Raw genomic sequence first — 20518 nt, forward strand, 5'->3', positions numbered from 1 at the left:
CCATGTTTCACCATTATTTAAAACATGTCAGCGGGAAAAGTTTTTCGTTGCACAAAAAATGTTCCTTAAGTTGAAAATATATATTTTTTATTATATCTAAAAAAATATAATAGTAATTAGAATATGAAAAGGGAAATGTTGAAGAAAATTGTAAAGTTTTGTTTCGATGAATGGATTTCTAATGGATTTCAAATGTGTTCAAATATATTTTTGTTGTTTAGAGAATTAAGATCGTAAATTTCAAAATCACATCGACACATCTTACATGTTTATGATATTTAACGTTGATAATGATATATTTCAAATTCATCCAATAACGATGTCATTTGAAATCTATTATACTCTGTATTACTAATGTATAAATAAGTAAGATGTGAAGTTAAAGATTTAATATAATGTTCCACTGCAAGCAAGTAAATTAGTCGAAATACATCTCTTTAAGTGCACCATAAATTACATCATATTATATACATATACACACAAACATATTTTTGAGATGTTCATCTACTGTGGACACTTTGTACCCGCTTATGAGATCTCACTCAGTTATTGATTGCACAATTTAATACTTTTTATTACATCTAATGAACGAGTGTTTCACATAGATGAACACAGTAGATATTCAATATATCAAAACTATATATATTAGAAGCCATGTCATCATATATTTTGGATCAACAATACATTTTCTTATTAACTGAAAATAAAAATTATCCCCAATTTTTTAGATTTTGATTCGAATTCTTGTCGTATTTATTTTTTTAATCAGGGTTCACCATATTATAGAATTGACGTAGATTATATTTTAAATTAAATGATAAGACATTTATCATATGTAAATTCCAAAAAAACTATAATAATTATTATTTTTATCCGTGTGCCTTAATTTGTAAGCTTCCGAATATTTATTTGATGCTGCCCAAGTAGTGTGTGTATTATATATATATAGACAAAAACTTAATTTGTGTAGGGCGGTTTATGGGTTGTATTTGTGAGACAAATATTTTATTTGCGTCATTTATAAAAAAATATTACTTTTTATACTAAATTATTATTTTTTATTGTTAATATTAATAGATTGACCCGTAAAGATCCGTGAAAAACGATATCACAGAAGATGTGCTCATGTATATCCCAATCGTGGAAGCGCACACGTCACCGTCACACACAATCTCACAGAGTGGACGTGTCTATGATTGGTTCTATACATACATCTTTTTGCCTGTATTTATTTTTCTTTATCTGAATGAATATTAATGCACGCTCTGATCAATACGCGTGCTCCGATTTTTGATTTGTTTAATGACGTTTGGCGGTGGTTTCTGTTTTCTGGAATGTGCATCCAGCAATTTTCATGGAATTCCGATGATAAGTTTCAATCATAGCACGTTTCCTCGGGTATTCATGCATTTGGTGTGATTTTTTGGTTGGAATTTTTCATTTTTGTTGAATTTGTTCGAAATGTAATTCACTTGATGGAACTGTGGCTGCAGGAAAATTGAGAGAGAAGCTGGGATTAAGGTGTCATTTTGATGGAGAAGGACGACGATAACGGCCGCTGCATCTTTCCGTTGACTAATCTACAAATTGGGTAGGTTTTTTGTTTATTTTATGTTTTCTTTGGTGTCGGATGCTTTGGTTGTCAACGTCTTTGTGTGTGAATGGAAGTTGCTTTCTCCGTTGACGGCGAAACATACAAAATTCTCTGTATCGTCGGCGCTAACACCTGTGCTTGTTTATGAGATTATTTTTTCGTGATGCTTAAGTTGCGGTAGGTGGAATGATTTGATGCTTGACCTTGTAAGTTGTTGTGTAATGCCTCGCCGGAAGAGTTTTGTTGACATTTGCAGAGGTACTGAGGAGTGGACATGCTTGTAGATAGGTTTTGCAAACAGACTTTTGTTGACATTTGCAGTGGTACTGAAGCGTTGACATGGTTGCAGATAGGTTTTACTGAGGAGTGGACAATTGCTCTCATTTTAATTGCTCTTTAAAATATTAGATCACGAAGCTTTATGGATTATATAGGTTTTGCATATTGTCAGCAAAACATGCAAACAGACGAGTGCACAGGAGTCTGTTCGGTGTCGACCTATTAAAGTTGTATCCATGTTTCCTCTCCAGTATGCTCGATTTTGTGAGAAGAGTAATGAGAGATACAGGCCCTATTGCAGGACGATCTTAGGTCGTGATTTTACACTTAGATAGATGTCACAAGGAATGACTTTGAATGGTAAAATTTAGAAACACTCATTTGGATAGCTTTCTCTGAGATAAAGTAACGAAACCAACCCCGTTGTTAACAAGTAAATGAGTGAAGTCATGACAAGAGATGAGAATGCAAATTTTTCTAAGCTACTCAATCTAAGATCATTTGTTAGTTTTGGAGCAATTTCTTGGATGAAACCTTTAATTTCTATCTGCTTAAGAGTGGCAAAAGATTTTGGGAAATTAGGTTGGTATTGGGTCATATTACAGGGGCCACATGTTCAGGGGTTTTATATGCTACGAGACAGTTTCCGGGATCATGTTATAGTGGAAAGATTTTCCATTTCTTGGAAACAATCTGCCCTCGATGCTAAAGCTTACCGAACTTGGATTAGGAAAAATAAAGTACCAGGAGGTTATGGAAGTCTGATTAATGTTATCTGTTTTTTTCCTCGGGACGGATTGGCATCTTGATCCAATTCCGGTTTTAGTGGATAAATGTGTGTGCTATCTGAATTTCATGCTGAGCATATTTTCTCTGTTTTCCCTGCACATGCCCATTTCCATATAGTTCAGCATGCTGGAATATTTTTCGTGAATTATATTGTTTAATTATATATGACGATAGAAATCTTTTTTTTTTGTGAATCATTCCATGTCTTCAAGCACTTAGAGATAATTTTCTATGATGTATTTTAAGTTTGATTGCCAGCTACAACTTGTTCTCAGGGATTTGCAGTCCTACCTTTCACATCTCAGCTTATTTCTGGCCCCTGAAAGCAGAAAACTGTATATTTTGGTGGACAACCGACCTTGGTTGAAAGACCTTGCTTCAAAGCCAACACATTTGTGGCAGTTGATGGTCACCAAGGTTTCTGAAACATCTGTCTGTTTTGAGAAAGATTTAATTTTAAACTTTTATCATATACAATTATAAAAGTAGTTTGTTTGGATATTGTTCAGTCCAGACTGTCACCCTTTGCAAACACTAGTGGGAGGAAGGAGAAAAAAATGACTGGAGAACTTTTAGAGTCGCAGACTTCTTCCACATCAAACACAGGAAAGTCGCGGAACTTCAAAAGGTGGTTCTCATTGATTAATACCATGACACAATCACAGAAGAGAGCTATGTTACCTGTAAAGAAGCTGAGGAACTCTTTGATAGCGAACAGCAAGTTGCATAGAACCTTGTATGGCTTTATTGTATTTGAGGTTTCGTGGAGTGATATACGTGGTATAAATTATCTGAATGAGCTACAGGTAGTCAGTGATCTCAGTGATTCATATGTGTAGTTCTTGCCTTGTAGTGTACATTTTTAGTTTTAATATTGTGGCGTGTTTTGTTCAGACTGATACATCACTTGCCATAGAGGCTAAAATGATGAGAAGATGGGAATTTGACAGTATAGCACAAGCTGTGAAATGCGTATCTTCGTGGTTCCAGGGAACAAGGAGTGAACAGATTCTGTTGAATGATTATTTGGATGCTGCATCTGGTACGCTTTTCTTAAAGAGAATTTTCCATTTTCTTTGTTCACTTTGTTCTTAATATAGAAAACTTCAGGTTGAGATACCCGTGCACTATTACAGTAAGCTGAAAAGGATCTTGCTTTGGCTTCTGTATAATTATAGATTGCATATTGTGATTTGACTGCTCAGTCATGGCTTTGTATTTCACATAACTTTTAATTTTTTCTGGATTGCACATTATCTTTTTAAGTTTTACTGAATTCAAGGTTGTTGCAGAGGAGGTTTTCCACGATGCTCAAGAAAGTTTTCCAAGGACTACCAAGGCTGATATTGATGGCAGTAGTGGTGATATTAGGTGTGCTGGGGATGAATCTCCCTGCAGTTTAAGTAGCAGTTTCAGCGTTTATCCAGCAACAACAGACAATAGCACCAACAGATTTCGTACACCTCCTCCTCCCGATGGCCCTTACAAACGAAGGAAAGTAATGAAGTCCATCCTTTTTGACACTGAGTACAATATATATTCTGAAGAAGCAGATGCTGAAACTGTGGAGATATACTCCCAGACATCTGATGAAAGTGACCATGAAGAGATTAACGGGCCTACCATTTACAGGGATGTGTTGATTTTGCTTCGGTTCAATGATCATGATCTCCCTTTCAAGCTAAAGGAGATAATTATGTCGGATTTGCGGTTACTTACTCTACTTGAATCAGGACTTCCAACTTGGGTACTCTTTCTTCAGTCTTACCCAGTTTTTTGCCATCTTTATCGGCCATGGATGTGCCCTTTGGCTAGAGCTTTTTATGTGCTGATCTCAATTGTCACTGTCCTAATTGGATTCTACGATTTGTACAAAAATGTGCCTCTGCTTAAAACAACAGCATCTCATTTGTTTGGACCTCTTTTTGATTGGATTGAAACATGGGAAATGATTTCAAGAATTAAGTACTTGGGAACAATGTTATTTTTTCATAATTTTCAGAAGGCCGTTAAGTGGTTTCTAATGGTTATGCGAGCTGTACGGTCATTTCTTTCTGTTTTCACAGAACCAATGACTGGACCTTTTTCTGAGTTCTTGGATTTATTCCTTCCTCTCTGGAGTGTGTTTGTAGAACTGGCGGAGAGTACCTTCTCCATAACTTGGATGGTTGTTGAGTCTTCTTTCACAATGATAGGTGATATTATAGATATTCTACTGCTTCCAATATGGTATCTCGTAGTGATGCTATGGACTGTTGGTAAGTAAACCGACTGACTTGACTCTTGAGACAAACATGTCATGAATATTCCTTTTGGATGCAGTGTCTGATTATGTTTGATATCTTATGTTTTATATATTGTATTACTTATTTTTTATGCACTGTATTGATTGCAGCAACATCTATTCTATACCCTATTTTCTGGATTTTGGGGGAAATACTTTACACTCCATTTCGGCTGGTTCTTGGATTCTGTAGCCTTTTGACGGTGTTATGTACATGTATGTATGAAATGGTTGGCGATCTATGGCTGTTTGTGAGCAGCATCTTTCAGTTTAGTAGAGGTGTTGAGTCAACAGTTAGCTCATATGAGGTTTCAATGTTCAGTTCTCTCTGGAATGACCTTTTCTCCCAGGTTTCAATGTTTATTGTAAAATTTCACCAGCTAATTACAGTCACATGTATGTTTGCTTAATCATCTATTTTTTCATTTCAGATTTTTCGTGCTCTGCGAAGTATTCTCAACGGTTTAGTGGCCTTCTTCACTATATGCAACAGACATCGCCTAAGGTATGATTTCAGTGTATTGGCTATCAGCTATTTCCAGTTATAAACAAGTTGGTTGCGCAGTTTGTGGACAGTACCTTAATGGCCTTCTGGAAGTTACGAATGTCGTGGAAGGTGGATACACTTACCAGTTTTAGATCCTATAATAGTCCATCCAAAGACAGCAACAAATGTTGATAATTATGATGGCACAGCAAAGTGTCATCTTAACTTTGTGTCAAAAGGTGATGTGAATGAATGACTAATGTGGAGAGTGGTTCGTTCTTATGGCTCATTCTCTTGGTCAAAATAAAAGCTGAAACACCATTGAGATAGTGGCGTGTGGGGGGGAGAAGCTTAAAATAAAGCAAGTATTCCCCAAAGGAGCCTATAAGTATCATGTACTAGGCATTCTAGCCATACGTGGGAGGGGCGTAAATCACCTTGAAAGTTTGACTTGGCTTTAGACACCGTAAATGATGTAGTTGAATGGATTTGTCTTAATCCGGATACTTGTGTTTTTTAGTGCATTGTTATACAACAGCAAAGAAGTTATTATGAAAAAGTACACATGTCATCTTAAAGTCATGTGGAGAAAGTTTTCCCGTGTACGATTAATGAATCTCTATTGCTACAATAACTTCTTCTTTGTTGGTGTTTGATTATTTTTATAGGTGAGTTGAGTCGAAATAGCTTGAGCTTTTAGGGTAGCTTACAGCTGATTTGTTATTTCTCTTTATGCAGATTAACTTGTGTACATATCTTTTCCGTTCCTGGATTTATTTCTACTCTTTTTGGATCTTTATCAATAACCTTCCATTTTGAACTTGTCTCAAATGGATTTTATAACAGCATCTATAATCATAGCATGGAATTCATCCAAAAATTGCCACATGCTTCCATAAAAGCACAGTGTGAAGAAAAATGTCCCAACCAATGGACTTCTGAAGCTCAAACAATTGTAAGTGGTTCCGTGAAATGCCATCATTTTTTCATACTTGTTTCACTGGAGGGGTTAGTCACTCAACACACCCCACCAAAAAACTTTTATGTTGGCATGCAAGCACCCTGCTTGATTTTCATCTGATGGACGATGCTCCTCCAAATATTTTTAGCTGACGCCTATCTCCATTCGAATGACCAAGTAGACGTTGGGCTATCTGACATCAATTTTCACTCTGGTTTTTTTTTACAGCCTAGAGGTTGGAAAGCTACTAATCACAAAATGAAGTCCAAGTAGTTTAATTGACTCACACGAAGGTTTTTAAAGGGATAAACAAACATTTACACCGGCTAGTATCATCTGTACATATTAGTGGCTGCTCCCCAGAGATCAAAGAGTGGATAATTTCTGTAGTCTTTTAGCGATGAGTACATAGTAGATTACATAAAGGTAATACCTTTTTATTTTCACCATTCAGCTTCTCAATTCCCGGTGTCGTTGTCAAGGTTTTTTCTGACCGGGAGTAGAAATTTCAAGATAACTGTAGGCTTCTCTCTTCATTCCTCTCACAGGCAGTTACTGTGCAATCATTTTTACTGATGTGTATTCATTATCATGTATATGTATTTAAATTAACAGTAGTGACATTTCTATTTAGGACTTCCTTGTACTTGTACTGTAGATGGATGCAGTTATGAATAAATATATATTATTGGTTGGCTGTTCAGTTACTGTGTAATTATCTTTCTTGAAGTGTGTTCATTGTCTTGTATATGTATTTAAATTATTACTGTTGGAGATATCTCTGTGTAGTATCTTAAATGTATCAAATAGAAAAGCATATCATCACGTTAAAATTAGTTAGCACTTAATATTAAGGTGGTATTTACACCGTAAATATATATATATATTTAGAATGTAGTTTGGATTTTCCATTTTCTTTTTAAGTATTGTGGTTAGAGGATTTGAATTTGGATTTGGATTTGGATTTGGATTTCAGTAGAAATGCAAGCTAGTGAGGCACGTTTATCCGCCAGCCTGTCTATTTTAGGGTGATTGGCTTGGCGGACATAGTCAATTTTGTGTGATTTGATGGTCGAGTCGGATTCGATCCCTTACCATCTACCATTAGACGGCTTGGGTTGACCTATTATTTTGACATCTATATATTTAGAGGAGTATTTGAAGAAAAAATTTGAAATAAATTCATGTTGAGATGAATTTGTATATGTGACAAAGGTAATAACTAGTTGTAAATCTCAAATTCATTGTAAATTAATTTCTTTAAAAAAATCAATAAATTTGTTATTATGTGTTTAAATTTTTTAACTTCAAATCCTTGAATTCAAATACAATTTTATGTCCTTCATTCTATGTTCTAGGTCCACTTTTTGTTTTAAGGTAAAAATTTGTGTGAGACGGTCTCACGAGTCGTATTTTGTGAGATGAATCTCGTATTTGAGTCATCCATGAAAAAATATTATTTTTTATGTTAAGGGTATTACTTTTTATTGTGAATATCGGTAGGAATGACCCGTCTCATAGATAAAAATTCGTGAGATCGTCTCACAAGAGACATACTCTTGTTTTAAACTCTTTTATTTTTTAGCATTTAAGGGAAACTATATCTTTATAACTACAAAAAGACAATAAAAGTCATATTAATTTGCATATTGTAATTATTTTTATTAAAATATAATTGTTTCATACTATGCTGGCCGATGTGATTTACCCCCAAAAAAGACTAATAAGATTTAAATGCAATTTTCTAAAAATCGGAAGACATTTCAATGAAATGGTCAAAATACTATTAGACCTGCAAAAATCATCAAAATTGGAAGATGACGTGTCTTTTCCCCATTGGCGCAACACACGTAGCCAGAGAACTAAAATTAACACAGCCGAAATCATGTCCCAATTTCATTTGGGAGCTACCAACAGAAGCAAGCCAACAAATACAATGCATAAATCGCTCTTGATTCGGTTGTTACTGTTTTCTGTAGTAGAGCTGATTGTCAATGGCGTTTATGGATTGTACGGCCCTTCGTCCCCCGTTCTTCAGTTGAACCCAAACAATTTCCAATCCAAGGTCTAGAGTATGCTCTGGTTCACGCGTGCTTTGGTGTGTCCGGAATTGTGTGTGCGTGATATTGTGATGATATGACTGACAGCTTAGTCGAATTCTGTATTTTGGGGGGAATTCGTTTATGTCGATGGAATTAAGGAGTTTGGACTTCAGAGTGAAGGGTTTTGTGATGGATTTTGGAATTCTTCATTTGTGGTTCTTTTCGACGAAATGTGATTAAAATGACGGATCATATGAGAGATTGAAGGATTTTAAATTCCTGTGGAACAATTTGCTTGAAATTCTTTACCGTTTCAGAACCAAAGGTTGACAAGCGGTTTGATCCGAAATCGCGGATAATTTGATCAGTCAATTGCTTGTCATTTTTTCATCACATTTACGATTTGTTGTTGATTTTTGCTCAGACCCTTCAAAATCCCATTTTTAGGTCTTTTTATTCAGTTTTTCTATCACGTGGAGTCTCGACCAGCGACCTCGTGTTTTAAACTTTCACAAATTCTTGGTATAAATGTAATGCAGGTTGTAAATTCAAATCGTATTGTCTTGGTTGAGTTCTTCGCACCTTGGTGTGGTCATTGTCAACAATTGACACCAACTTGGGAGAAGGCGGCTAGTGTCCTGAAAGGTGTAGCAACTGTGGCCGCTCTGGATGCCGATGCTCACAAGTCACTTGCTCAGGTACCTTCTTGTTGAGTGTGATGGTCTTTATGCTAGTGGCTTATTTGAAGAACTTCAGCTAACGAGGAACTATATTTCTCCTTGTCAGCAAAGGTTAATTTTTAAAAATAGAAAAAGTTGAGTATTCCGTCTATTAAGGAGCATGTCAATTTCACAATTTGTGCGTCAGGTAAAATATGTCATGTTACTTCCAAACCATGCCAATCATCTTTGTAGTGCTAGGCTATGAAGCAATGGAGACCAAATTTTGTTATTTTCCAACTTGCTATCTGACTCATGACGGTTCTGGCCGAATAAGCTACACGATTTTGTTGCCGTTTTTGTCTCTATGAAACTTCTTTTGTTTTGTTTCTCTAGGTTTTTACCTGAGTTATTTTCTGCTAGCTATGTTAATTTTCTCCCTTGATTGCTGATTACTATATCGTGATCTCACTAAATCAACATAAATTAGCCTGGTTTTCTCTGATGTTGCGATCTTTCATCCTTTCCATGTTCTGAAGGAATATGGAATTAGAGGTTTTCCAACTATAAAGGTCTTTGCCCCTGGGAAACCCCCTGTAGATTACCAAGGAGCTCGGGATGTCAAGTCCATTGCGGAATTTGCACTGCAGCAGGTAAAGTGACTCTTGTAACTACTCATGATTTTATTATTAATTTTCGTATTTAATTTAATATTTTTATTTTTGATCGGAAACTATCAACTTATTATAATAATTAAAACATAGTTTACAAAGCCAGTGGATGAGCGATCCACAATCCACCGCATCAATTAAAGACTACAAGCTCTTCAATAGCAAATAAAACACCAACCTAACTAGGTCCGATAAAAGAAGATGCTGAAACATTGGTATAGTAATCGTCCATCTCGCCACTCTGAAGCAGTATAATGCTATCAGCATGGAAGAATCCATAGGGAAAATATCATGCATCTTTTTTTCTCCTCCACGGCCACCTGCTATTTGAACTAAATTTGCAAGATAAGCATATAATTTTTGTCAAGGTTTTGTGATATTCTATTTTAATACAGATCAAAGCGCTTTTGAAGGAACGCCTGGATGGGAAGTCAACAGGGGGATCAAGTCAAAAGTCAGAGCCCAGTGAGTCAGTCGAACTGAATTCGCGTAATTTTGACGAATTGGTACTTAAAAGCAAAGAACTATGGATTGTGGAGTTCTTTGCCCCTTGGTAAGTCAATCCATTTAAGTTGGTAGGTTGATTGGCTATGTGGAATGCCTGCCATTACAGTACACGCTTGACTGGGCAATAAACTAAATTGCTATAGCTATGTGCTGTATCATATTGGAGTATGTTCCTTGTCATTTATTTTACGAATCAGTTGTTTTTATACTGATGTTTCTCACCCTTGTGGTCAAAGTTAATTATTATTGTACTGTTATGAATATTTTGAGTTAAAACTTCTTGGCTTTTTATCCATTCTCTTACAATGAGGTGCGGACACTGCAAGAAGCTTGCTCCCGAGTGGAAGAAAGCAGCCAGGAATCTCAAGGCCCAGGTGAAATTGGGTCATGTGGACTGTGATGCAGATAAGGTAAGTTTCAAGACGCTACTCAAAAGTGATATTGTTTGCCTCGTATTCTTTTAAATATTTAAGTTAAAGATAATCACAACGTTGTTGATTGCCGCATGTGCCTTTCCGTATTTAGGTTAAAGATAATCGCAATGTTGTTGATTATGCTCCGCTCCCTATATTGGCCATCGAGTATATCTAGGTTTTACTTTTTCAAAATCTGGAATTTGTGATTAGTAGATTATCTATCCAAAGGTTTGGATTTTGGAAAATTGACCGGGGTGATCGTAATTTCAGTATTGTAGTTCAAGATCTCTATCTATATCAAATTACAAGAAGCAGCAATTAAAAGCTAGAAGCATAAATCATTGAACATGACAAGCACATGCAATCAAAATAACAAGTAGAAAATGAATTTTTATACATTCACTCCTTAACCTGTAGCATTTGAAATTAGTTCACATATGAATTCAAGTCATATCAAACATTACACGTGCCTGTGAAATACATCGTTAAGCCCACCAATCCATTTGGCATCAATGAATTTAATATCTGGCTGGCACTTGAATGTTATGGTTTGCATTGTATATCATTAATATCAACTATAAGTTAGTGAAACACTGAAGCTGGTTATCCTTAATCATCACTGCTGTCAATGTACTTGTACTGTTGTACATTTGTGCTCATTCGTTATGCATCGTCGATCCTTGTAATATAGGGACTATGATAAAGACAACTCAATTTTGACTTGCACTTTAATGTTACAAGTCATTAAGCAGCACATCTCTAACCCATAAGAGGGTCCAGTCTTTGATGGGCAGATATAACGTACAAGGATTCCCAACAATCTTGGTGTTTGGTGCTGACAAAGACAGCCCCTTCCCATACGAAGGTGCAAGATCAGCCCCAGCAATTGAATCATTTGCCTTGGAGCAGCTGGAAGCAAATGCTGCTCCTCCTGAAGTGACTGAATTGATTAGTCTGGTTATATATCTTTTTGTCCCTAAACATTTTCCTTTTTTGCACTCTTTTGCGGTTCATGCTACTCAAAGAACTTCAGTATTATCCTCTTTAGGATGTTATGGAAGAGAAATGTGGCTCGGCTGCCATTTGCTTTGTTGCCTTCCTACCTGACATACTGGATTCCAAAGCTGAGGGTAGAAATAAGTACCTTGATCTTTTGTTGTCAGTCGCAGAGAAATTTAGAAAGAACCCTTACAGGCAAGAAAAAAAAATACCTTTCTATGTTTATGGAAGAATGCATGAAAAGTATATCTAAAACTTGTAGCTTATTGCAAACTTAACCAAGACTAGCGTTTTCACCGATGCTGCAGTTATGTTTGGGCTGCTTCCGGTCAGCAGCCAGATCTTGAGAAGCATGTTGGAGTTGGTGGCTACGGATATCCAGCTATGGTAGCCCTGAATCTAAAGAAGAAAGTATATGCTCCACTGAAAAGTGCATTCGAGCCTGACCATATTATGTAAGCATTTGTTGAATCTAAATCCCCCCCCCCCCCCCCCCCCCCCCCCCGTTTATTTCCTCGCTCCTGTGCATTGGGTTTATGTTCTTTCATTTTCTCAGAGAGTTTGTCAAAGAAGCGGGACGTGGTGGAAAGGGCAATCTACCTATGCAAGGTGACCCGACGATTGTGAAGACTGAAGCATGGGATGGCAAAGATGTGGAAGTGATTGAAGAAGATGAATTCTCCCTCGAAGAACTGATGGGAACTGAGGATTAAATACAGTGCTCACTGCATACAGAGGAAGTACGATTTTGATAAAAAGCTGCTTGGTGATGTGAGATGTAATGTGCACTTGCTGTGAGTCAGTCCGCGAATTGCCATTAAAACTTGGCAAGCTTCAGTTATAGAACACTTTTTCCTCTAAAAAAGGGTAGGTCCCTGGACTCCCTTCCAAAGCAACTCGACCACAATATATATATGGGGACACACACAGACAGCGTATTAGCTAAACCAAATATTAGAATCTGGTAGTTACGAATAACCTTTGTTCAGCAAACTTGTATGGTTTTCCAACTCTAGCAAAGCTGTAGCCTTGGGAGGCCCGCCCGTGTAATTTAGACATATTTTCGGTGATACAAACGCAACTTTTCCTCGCATTAATAAGTAGAACTAAGTAATACAATACCATCAGCCTCATTCCATCCGACGTCCCATGTTAAGCAACCAAGAAGTCGAGGGTTTATCCATGCGTTTCACCATTTTATGTTCAGAGTCAAATCAAGCACTTTCTGACCATTAATTATAAAACAATTAACAAAACGGTAAGCTACAGACCAATAGAGTTCAGATTAGTCGATCACAGCCTCCACAGTCCACACCTAATCCAACCCCACAAATTCTTTCTAAACGTAAGAGAAAAAACAGGTCTAAAACTTCCTGAAAATGGATCATGGTTTTACCTTATTCTGTGTGGAAAACTGTGCCTCACTTTGTCAAAGCAATAATCTAATAGTAACTCATCTAACAAATTGTACTTGAGCAAAAGCAAAGAAATAGAGGAGTCACGACTCACGCTAATTAGCACTCAGATTCGACTGCTGTACGAAGCCTGGTAAAACTCATATATTTGTTTGCTACAGCTACGTATACATATACAGAACCTTTTCTATTGTGTCCCTATACTCTGACATTTGAATTTTCGATTCGGAATAAGCATTCTTTTCTCAACGGTGAATCTGTAAAGATGGCTCTAATGAAATCTTCCACCTGCAATTGAGAAGAGCTGGTCAATGACAATGAGTTGTCGACATGATTCTTCACATACAAAAGGAGACAGGATGCTACTTCATCAATTTCCCCCAAAATTAAATCGATTTACATTCGTTGTTCATTTCATTGTCACAATTTCCTACCTGTAAAACCTCTAATTTTACATGGTAGAGATTTCTATTTCTGAAGATTGCCGTAATCGGGAAATTCTAAAGATATGTACATGCACCTCTTAAACTTTTCATACCTCTGATACCGTGAAACTGCAATCAGCTAATTCACCACTCTCCCAAGCCATGGTAATTGACTTCAAAGGCATGTCCAAAAGTTCTAATGAAATTGGATACATCGTACAAATAAGGTCCCTGAGCAAAAGATCATCAACTATTCCTAAGAGTGAAAGATTAAAATAGCAAAATGATACCTGCCAATTTCCGCAACTTCCGCACAGAGAGTACAAAATCATCAAGGTTGTCTCTTTGGGACTCAAGTGACTTCCCTCTTTGGTCAACAGCCAGTAAGGACTCCAGTAAAGATGAAAGATGCTCAAACAGCAAATGGATCAATCCCTGAAGCTGTGTTAAAGAAGGGGAGAGAAGAAACATTAACTTATATAACACCTGGCAACTAAAGTTTCCACAAACTATTATTTTTTGCACCTGCAATGTTTCTTCTGCTGCCATATCATCTAGAAGGAGTATCTCTTTAGCAATCTTCAAAAAGACCGCCTTTAGAATCATAATCATACTTTTTTCATAAACTGAAGGAAGCATCAGAGGTTCCCAGATGATGTGTACTTTCTCAATTATGAAAGAAACCTGATAAAGTATCAGGTAACATCTCATCCTTGTAACTTTAAACAGGAAGCAAAAAGAAAAGAAAGATAACCAGGGGATAGAAGAACCATCAACTCTTGATTATACCTGGTCAATACAAAACTTGGCAGACTCAAATTGTTTCATCTGGTGTGTATTATGGAATCCATTAGCTCCATCAATAGCCTAGAACATCCACGAAGTTGCAGACTAAGCAGATTAAAAAAAAGTCTACCATTGCAAATATGCACACAACCAAGCTAATAAATAAATATCTATGCAATTTTAATGTTTTTGACAGCTGACCTGCTTTAAGTTATGCATAACAACTTGAATTTGTCTCTGTAAAACATCTTCCGCCAAAAGTTGAAATCTTGGAGCCAAATCAACAAATACAGCAACTTCCTTCACAGAACTAGGAAAGTATGGACGATACTGCATAATTAGAGTAAGACAAGAGGTGACTGTATATTACACAAATATAAAATTCTAACTCAAAATAATAAAGAATCCTGATGCCATGCCGTTCAACTAGTTATATTCAGCAATTTCCAAACTACTTTAATTTTTTAATCATCAACCAAGCAAAGGTATTTCATTAAGGAATAGAACTTGGAAACTAGATTTTGGTTGCCACCAACAAAAAAGATCGCAGTGGAACTCCTTGCAAATTAATTAACAGCAAGCATGAAATCTTATCATAATTCCAATACATCAAATGCCAATCTTCAGGCAAATAGCATTTAGACCCTCTGAAAACCCAAAAAAAACCCATTATACATTATAGAAAATCAATGATATTTTAAAACCTAATAGTTTTTAAAATCTCAAAAATTTGCCCAATTCGCTAAGAGTTTTAAGGTTGATTTTTAAAAACACGTGTTCAAAAGACCATTGATCATACATAGGGGGTTTCATGTTTTTTTTAAGTTTTCACAAGAGAACTCAATGCAATTTGCCTGTCAATCTTCTGATCGAAAATGATTATTGTGAAGGCATTTCAAAACGTGAAGACAGTTTATGTTACTATAGAAACAAAAACAACTAATTAAGCCAAAAGTGAAGTGAGAAGTTTGGAATAATTTATCGCACCCTTTATTTCAATTTGGAGATCCCACGATAACAAAAAATAGTTGAACCAGACACAAGAAGCATCCAAGGCTATGGCACCTCATCTTAAAAAATGCTGCAGGTTTGCAACTTGCTGTGCCTTTAACAACTAGCTATAACATGATACATTTCATCTCTGACATGACAAGAATAAATTTAAAGACACAAAAGAGTCAATCTCTTATTTATACCATTCAGCATTCTGATATTTGGTTCATCACATCAGTAATATTAAAGAAACATAATTACAGAAGAACATTGATGCATACCTCGAAAGCAAGTCCAAGAATCTCCTGAGATAGGTAAAGACAATCATTGTGAATGAGAACAGCAGCCTGGTTTATGGAATCAAGCTGCCTTTCGAGCTTCAGAAATCCCACCCAAAAAAAAAAAATTTGCTGTTAATTTTCAATGATGGAATAGCACAACGTAATAAAATATAGCAAACAAGAAGTACAAAAACGCCTTGTGCACCAACCTTCACTGGAACGATAGCTTCATAAAGAACCAGAGCATTTCTAGCAGTCTGATAAAATTCCAAACCCACTTTTGGAGGTAACAAGCAAACATTCTGCATAACAAATCTAAATCACAATCACGTGTTTCAGCTTATGCGTGTGAGTGTCTGCGTAGAAAAATCAAATAATGCCAAAACTAGATACCAGGGTCAGGTCCCAAGTGAGAAAAGAAACCACACACACACACACACACACACAAAAGCCTAGTTGATCTAATATTTTCTTGCATGAAGCTGACCTTAAGTGTTTGGTGCACAAGATCCATTAGTTCTTTAGCTGCTTCCGACACCATACATTTCTCAGATGAGAACAGTAACACAACATGATTACTGAAAGCCCCAACAATTTCTTCCTTGTTCAACCCTGATATTTTTGTTATATAGTCCTGAAGGGAAATAAGCTAGCTGAGTGAGGGAACAAGATGGAGAGCAAGAAAGATTTCAATTGTGAACTCACTTGAGAAAGGCTGAAAGTAGATTGCAAAAGCATGTTCCTAGCCTTGGCCAAAATCTGAACTTTTTTTCTTGATGCAAAGTGGACCTCAATATTGTTGGTAAATTTGCTCAGCTTCTCGTCTTTGACATCAGATGGAGAAATGAACAGAAGTTCCTTTAAAGCTGACTCAAAACCAGTTGTAAGTTTCATAATCTCTTGAAACTCGCCCAGATTGGAGGGATCATCTGGTACAACCTGAACTCGAGAAATGTCGGAAGGTAACATGCTTATAGAGTGTCTGAAATTAATAGCGCTCAAAGAGAAAATGGTTGTTTTATTTTAGATGAAACGAAATTACATAAGCACAAACAGATTCAAACTTTACTAGCCTAGCATGGATAGATTAATTCTAGCAGCTACAACATACATCACAGTATTAGCAAAGGAACACAGTTAAATTAAGGTAAAGTGTGATGATATCAAAACATGTTTGGACTTTTCTTTCCAACAAGATAGCAATCACGTCTGGTTGATAACTTAAGGCCATCTTCAGTCTTTGTCGATTCAAACAAAGTGTCTTATTGTAACGAGTAGACAACCACATCGATGGTATAATTCTAATGGTGGTTGGTTATGAAGCAGACAATCCAGGACACATAAACATAAATTATCAGTGTGTAGTGAACTGCATCGACATTACAATTCTACGGTTGGCTGGTTGTGAAGTAGATAACCCCATGCAGAGATTGAGAATGATATTGAAACTGAAAGTATTGGCATTACAAACCAGCACATAATACAGGTAATGGTAATAAAAGAGGAATCTCATTCCAAAAGAAATAGAAATACACAAAGAAAGTAAATCAAATAACTTGGGGAAATAAATGACCGGCCCTTGGCACTCCAGCAAAAAATATCAACTTAAAGACTTCTTATACTTGAACACTGTGACCTGCACAACTATTCTATCACTTAGAGCACGATATTGAAACTATTCTCCTTCAAAGATTGACTATGTTACTAAAAAGGATAACAGTGTCAGATAAAAACAAGTAAACATCACTAGTAATGATGATAAGTAGGTATCTAATTCCTAATAAAAACAAATCCTCTCACCATTCAGGAACAAATATCAACTTCATAACTTTTCATGCTAAAACTGCCATGATGTTGAAAACAATTATCTTGCCTTTTGTCCTCAATTCAATCCCCTCGGAAAGGGTCTTAGCAATTTTTAGAAATCAGGCGGGTTTTTTCTGCTAATACGAAATTAATTGCTAGCCGTTTGATGTAATGAGTGTTTTAAAAAATTTAGAAAGTTCATTCTTCCTTGACTTAAGCTTGTGATTGGCACTTCCAGAAGGATAAAGAGATTTTCAGCTTATCGTGCCCCGTCCCTCGCAATTCCTCCAAACAACTAACTTCTCTACAACAAAAATATCCAGAATATTTATAACAAACCTTGGAAAGGAAATTTGAAATTATCTGATCGGACATCCTTGGCCAGGTCAATCTTCCAAAAGAGCGCATCCAAGAACCATTTTGAAAGCACAAGAATTTGTTGATGAATTTAAGGATTTGGACAATGTTAGAGTACATAGTTTCACCATCCACCTTGGTTCTCAGTGACTGAATGAAGATTGTATGGATGCACACAACAAAAGTGAGTTTCAAAACTATTAGCAGATATTCCTTTCAATGAAGTCTGCCAGTAAAATAGATTTCCATAATATCTGTAAACATTAATCATGACTACAAAAGTAGCGAACGTGCCTCAGGATTAGAAGAAGGGACGATTTTCAGTACTGCCTCCGGGATTCGGTCCAAGTCTTGATCTGTATCTTCTATTGATGAAGGAGTAGCCCTGGCACTCACTACAGGAGTGATAGTATGTTTAATAATCAAATCTGCAACCTTTGCGAGGCCATAATCCAGAATGTCAGCTGCCTACAAAAACAACTTGCATGCTGAAACATCTCCAATAAATGTCAATTAGAAAGGAAACTGACAATGCTTCCAGAATCTAAACGAGGTTTGAATTAGAACACAATTAAAAGTAAACTCACATCCATCGCCTCTACTATAGTATAAAGCTCGAGCTCATCAATCCCATTCACAGATGCCCGACTCTTAATATGAACTGTGTTACCTTCCTGCTCAAATCTCACAGCATTCTCCACAAACCTCGAAATCAGATCTTGAATCTACATTCAAATCAATTCCCATAAAGAACAATCTATATAATTCAGTAATTACTATGTGTTACTCACAATGGTCCCAATATCTGCACTAAAATTCCATCAAATTATAAAACTAGCAAATATGTGGAAAGACAAGTACAGCACCTACTCATTAAGCACCACACTCAATCCACTTAGTAATAAGAGAATCTCAATCAAGTCAGAATTAAGGCCGTGACAGAACAATCACCCATCACATAGACTCTTTCAATATCTAATTTGGATTGCCTTGACAAAGTCCACATATTCTCTGAATAACTGCAAACTTCAACGGAAGAATTTGTAGTTGCGATCGTAAGGCTTCAGTTCATTCATACTAAAAATCCATTTTATTGAAAAAGAAAGGGACGAAACTTTTACCTCTTCAAAACAGTCAGTCCAGTGCTTCCTGAGAATCCCATACACCAAGGGCTCACCTTCGACGACATCGTTTCTACTCACCCCGAGCAACAGTTTCAACTCCTTTAACCCCTCCGCAGCTTCAACCACCCTACCACTCTCGACATTATTCCTAACAACACCTAACTTTTGGTCTAATTCCAAAACAACCCCAACAAGCTCCAAACTTTCCCGCTTTTCCACCAATTCTCGCCTCTTCTCCACTATCTCTCCGATAATCTTCCCCACATCGGACTCAATTGGCTGATCAGATATAAGATTGAGCAGGGTAATCACTTGAGAAGAGAGATTCTCGGACCTTGAAACGACGTCCGAGCACTGGGAGAAGAGGGAGGCAAAGTCAGCCTGGTGGGAGAGGAGGTAAGCTTGAACCGTAGATTTGATTCTGAGTGAGTGCGCATCAAGCCTGGAGATGAGGAGGCGGAGATCAGGCGCCGAAATGGGGGAATTCGGGGAGTCCGATGATGATAAAAGATCACGGACGTCGATGGTGTTGTATAGAACATCCATCACAAGAGTCCAAATGCGTTCAATTATTTTCACATTACAATGAATCTCCCTTCCGCCGCTCGCGAATGAAGGGAGGAGTCCACCGCCGGCGTGTGGGCCATTTAAGTTAATGGCCTTCTCACCTTCTTCTTTTAAATTTTTGACCTCTGCTTTTTTTAAATACAGTAATCTCTTTTAAAATCCATTTTAACTACGGTTAGCGGTGGTGGAGTAACTGGATTGGAAAAAAGAGGGATTCTAGTTGTAAGATATCTAATGAAACCATCGCTGGAATTGAAATCTTATTCAAAGAGAAAGATATCAAATATCTGGAGTTTATTTTTATATATTATATGGATGATCCCATCCGCAAGGACCATGATTGGGAATTGTTTGATAGTCTTTCTCTGAGGAAGAGGCGAAATAGAATCAACTTGAATTCGGGACCGCTATTCGAAATCTTAGTGAAACACTGGATTTCTTATCTCATGTCTGCTTTTCGTGAAAAAATACCAATTGAAGTGGAGGGTTTATTCAAACAACAAAGGGCTGGGTCAACTATTCAATCAAATGAGCATGTTTCTCATCTCTTCTCGAGAAACAAGTGGGCTCTTTCTTTGCAAAATTGTGCTCAATTTCATATGTGGAAATTCCGCCAAGATCCCTTCGTTAGTTGGGGGAAGAATCCGCACGAATCGGATTTTTTGAGGAACGTATCGAGAGAGAATTTGATTTGGTTAGATAATGTGTGGTTGGTAAACAAGGATTGGTTTTTTAGAAAGGTACGGAATGTATCGTCAAATATTCAATATGATTCCACAAGATCTAGTTTCGTTCAAGTAACGGATTCTAGCCAACCGAAAGGATCGACCATCATGCTTCCGTAAAATAATTAAATCTTTTATTTTTTTGACGAGAGTGACACCGGGTTATATCCATCGTATTTTACAAACTGCTCCTCACATTCCAACCACGCGATCGCAATCGATGGTTAACGACGGAGATTCCTTCAGCAGTACTTGGCACAACCCTAATTCGTTTCCTACCTTAGGATGTACAATAAAAGATAAAATTTTGAAAATAATACACGATAGGGGCTAAGAGCAAAGATCTCTTTA

General features: G+C 36.8%; 3 protein-coding genes across 6 annotated transcripts; 2 read left to right on the forward strand and 1 right to left on the reverse strand.

Moving 5' to 3' along the window:
• The first annotated feature begins 1173 nt into the window (after positions 1 to 1173).
• On the forward strand, positions 1174 to 7097 carry LOC142536782 (uncharacterized). Of its 4 annotated transcripts, none has more exons than XM_075642120.1 (10): positions 1174 to 1413; positions 1494 to 1591; positions 2938 to 3079; positions 3172 to 3468; positions 3557 to 3704; positions 3955 to 4920; positions 5058 to 5296; positions 5378 to 5451; positions 6280 to 6388; positions 6623 to 7097. In XM_075642120.1, exons 2-10 carry the CDS (start codon positions 1533 to 1535, stop codon positions 6665 to 6667), a joined length of 2079 nt encoding a protein of 692 aa, XP_075498235.1. In that variant the 5' UTR covers positions 1174 to 1413; positions 1494 to 1532; the 3' UTR covers positions 6668 to 7097. The 4 variants fall into 4 exon arrangements, with proteins under 4 accessions (XP_075498235.1, XP_075498234.1, XP_075498236.1 ...); XM_075642119.1 differs by having other exon boundaries at positions 1174 to 1398; XM_075642121.1 differs by lacking the exon at positions 1174 to 1413 and adding an exon at positions 1851 to 1917.
• Positions 7098 to 8264: 1167 nt separating this feature from the next.
• On the forward strand, positions 8265 to 12580 carry LOC142536785 (protein disulfide isomerase-like 2-3). Its single transcript, XM_075642124.1, has 9 exons — positions 8265 to 8459; positions 8976 to 9134; positions 9635 to 9748; positions 10162 to 10319; positions 10584 to 10683; positions 11470 to 11646; positions 11738 to 11883; positions 11997 to 12143; positions 12245 to 12580. Exons 1-9 carry the CDS (start codon positions 8280 to 8282, stop codon positions 12399 to 12401), a joined length of 1338 nt encoding a protein of 445 aa, XP_075498239.1. The 5' UTR covers positions 8265 to 8279; the 3' UTR covers positions 12402 to 12580.
• Positions 12581 to 13176: 596 nt separating this feature from the next.
• On the reverse strand, positions 13177 to 19536 carry LOC142536784 (centromere/kinetochore protein zw10 homolog). Its single transcript, XM_075642123.1, has 14 exons — positions 18873 to 19536; positions 18339 to 18476; positions 18046 to 18219; positions 17734 to 17901; positions 16294 to 16527; positions 16076 to 16222; positions 15798 to 15890; positions 15589 to 15684; positions 14516 to 14644; positions 14318 to 14395; positions 14054 to 14212; positions 13819 to 13969; positions 13642 to 13724; positions 13177 to 13391 (listed from the first exon to the last, which is right to left on the reverse strand). The coding sequence occupies exons 1-14, from the start codon at positions 19419 to 19421 to the stop codon at positions 13302 to 13304; spliced, it is 2289 nt and encodes a 762-aa protein (XP_075498238.1). The 5' UTR covers positions 19422 to 19536; the 3' UTR covers positions 13177 to 13301.
• Positions 19537 to 20518: the final 982 nt, after the last annotated feature.

Source organism: Primulina tabacum, chromosome 2 (genome assembly GCF_025594145.1).
Source record: "Primulina tabacum isolate GXHZ01 chromosome 2, ASM2559414v2, whole genome shotgun sequence".
Taxonomy (NCBI): domain Eukaryota; kingdom Viridiplantae; phylum Streptophyta; class Magnoliopsida; order Lamiales; family Gesneriaceae; genus Primulina; species Primulina tabacum.

Excerpts from the sequence above, each read along its gene's own strand:
- LOC142536782 (XM_075642120.1), top strand. The coding sequence starts at position 1,533 with ATGGAGAAGGACGACGATAACGGCCGCTGCATCTTTCCGTTGACTAAT. Across the intron at positions 3,080-3,171 it reads GGCAGTTGATGGTCACCAAG|TCCAGACTGTCACCCTTTGC; the intron begins GTTTCTGAAACA and ends GATATTGTTCAG. Across the intron at positions 4,921-5,057 it reads AGTGATGCTATGGACTGTTG|CAACATCTATTCTATACCCT; the intron begins GTAAGTAAACCG and ends TATTGATTGCAG.
- LOC142536785 (XM_075642124.1), top strand. The coding sequence starts at position 8,280 with ATGTCCCAATTTCATTTGGGAGCTACCAACAGAAGCAAGCCAACAAAT. Across the intron at positions 8,460-8,975 it reads CAAACAATTTCCAATCCAAG|GTTGTAAATTCAAATCGTAT; the intron begins GTCTAGAGTATG and ends AATGTAATGCAG. Across the intron at positions 9,135-9,634 it reads CTCACAAGTCACTTGCTCAG|GAATATGGAATTAGAGGTTT; the intron begins GTACCTTCTTGT and ends CATGTTCTGAAG.
- LOC142536784 (XM_075642123.1), bottom strand. The coding sequence starts at position 19,421 with ATGGATGTTCTATACAACACCATCGACGTCCGTGATCTTTTATCATCA. Across the intron at positions 15,891-16,075 it reads TTGTGCACCAAACACTTAAG|AATGTTTGCTTGTTACCTCC; the intron begins GTCAGCTTCATG and ends TTTGTTATGCAG. Across the intron at positions 13,970-14,053 it reads CAGCAGAAGAAACATTGCAG|CTTCAGGGATTGATCCATTT; the intron begins GTGCAAAAAATA and ends TCTTTAACACAG.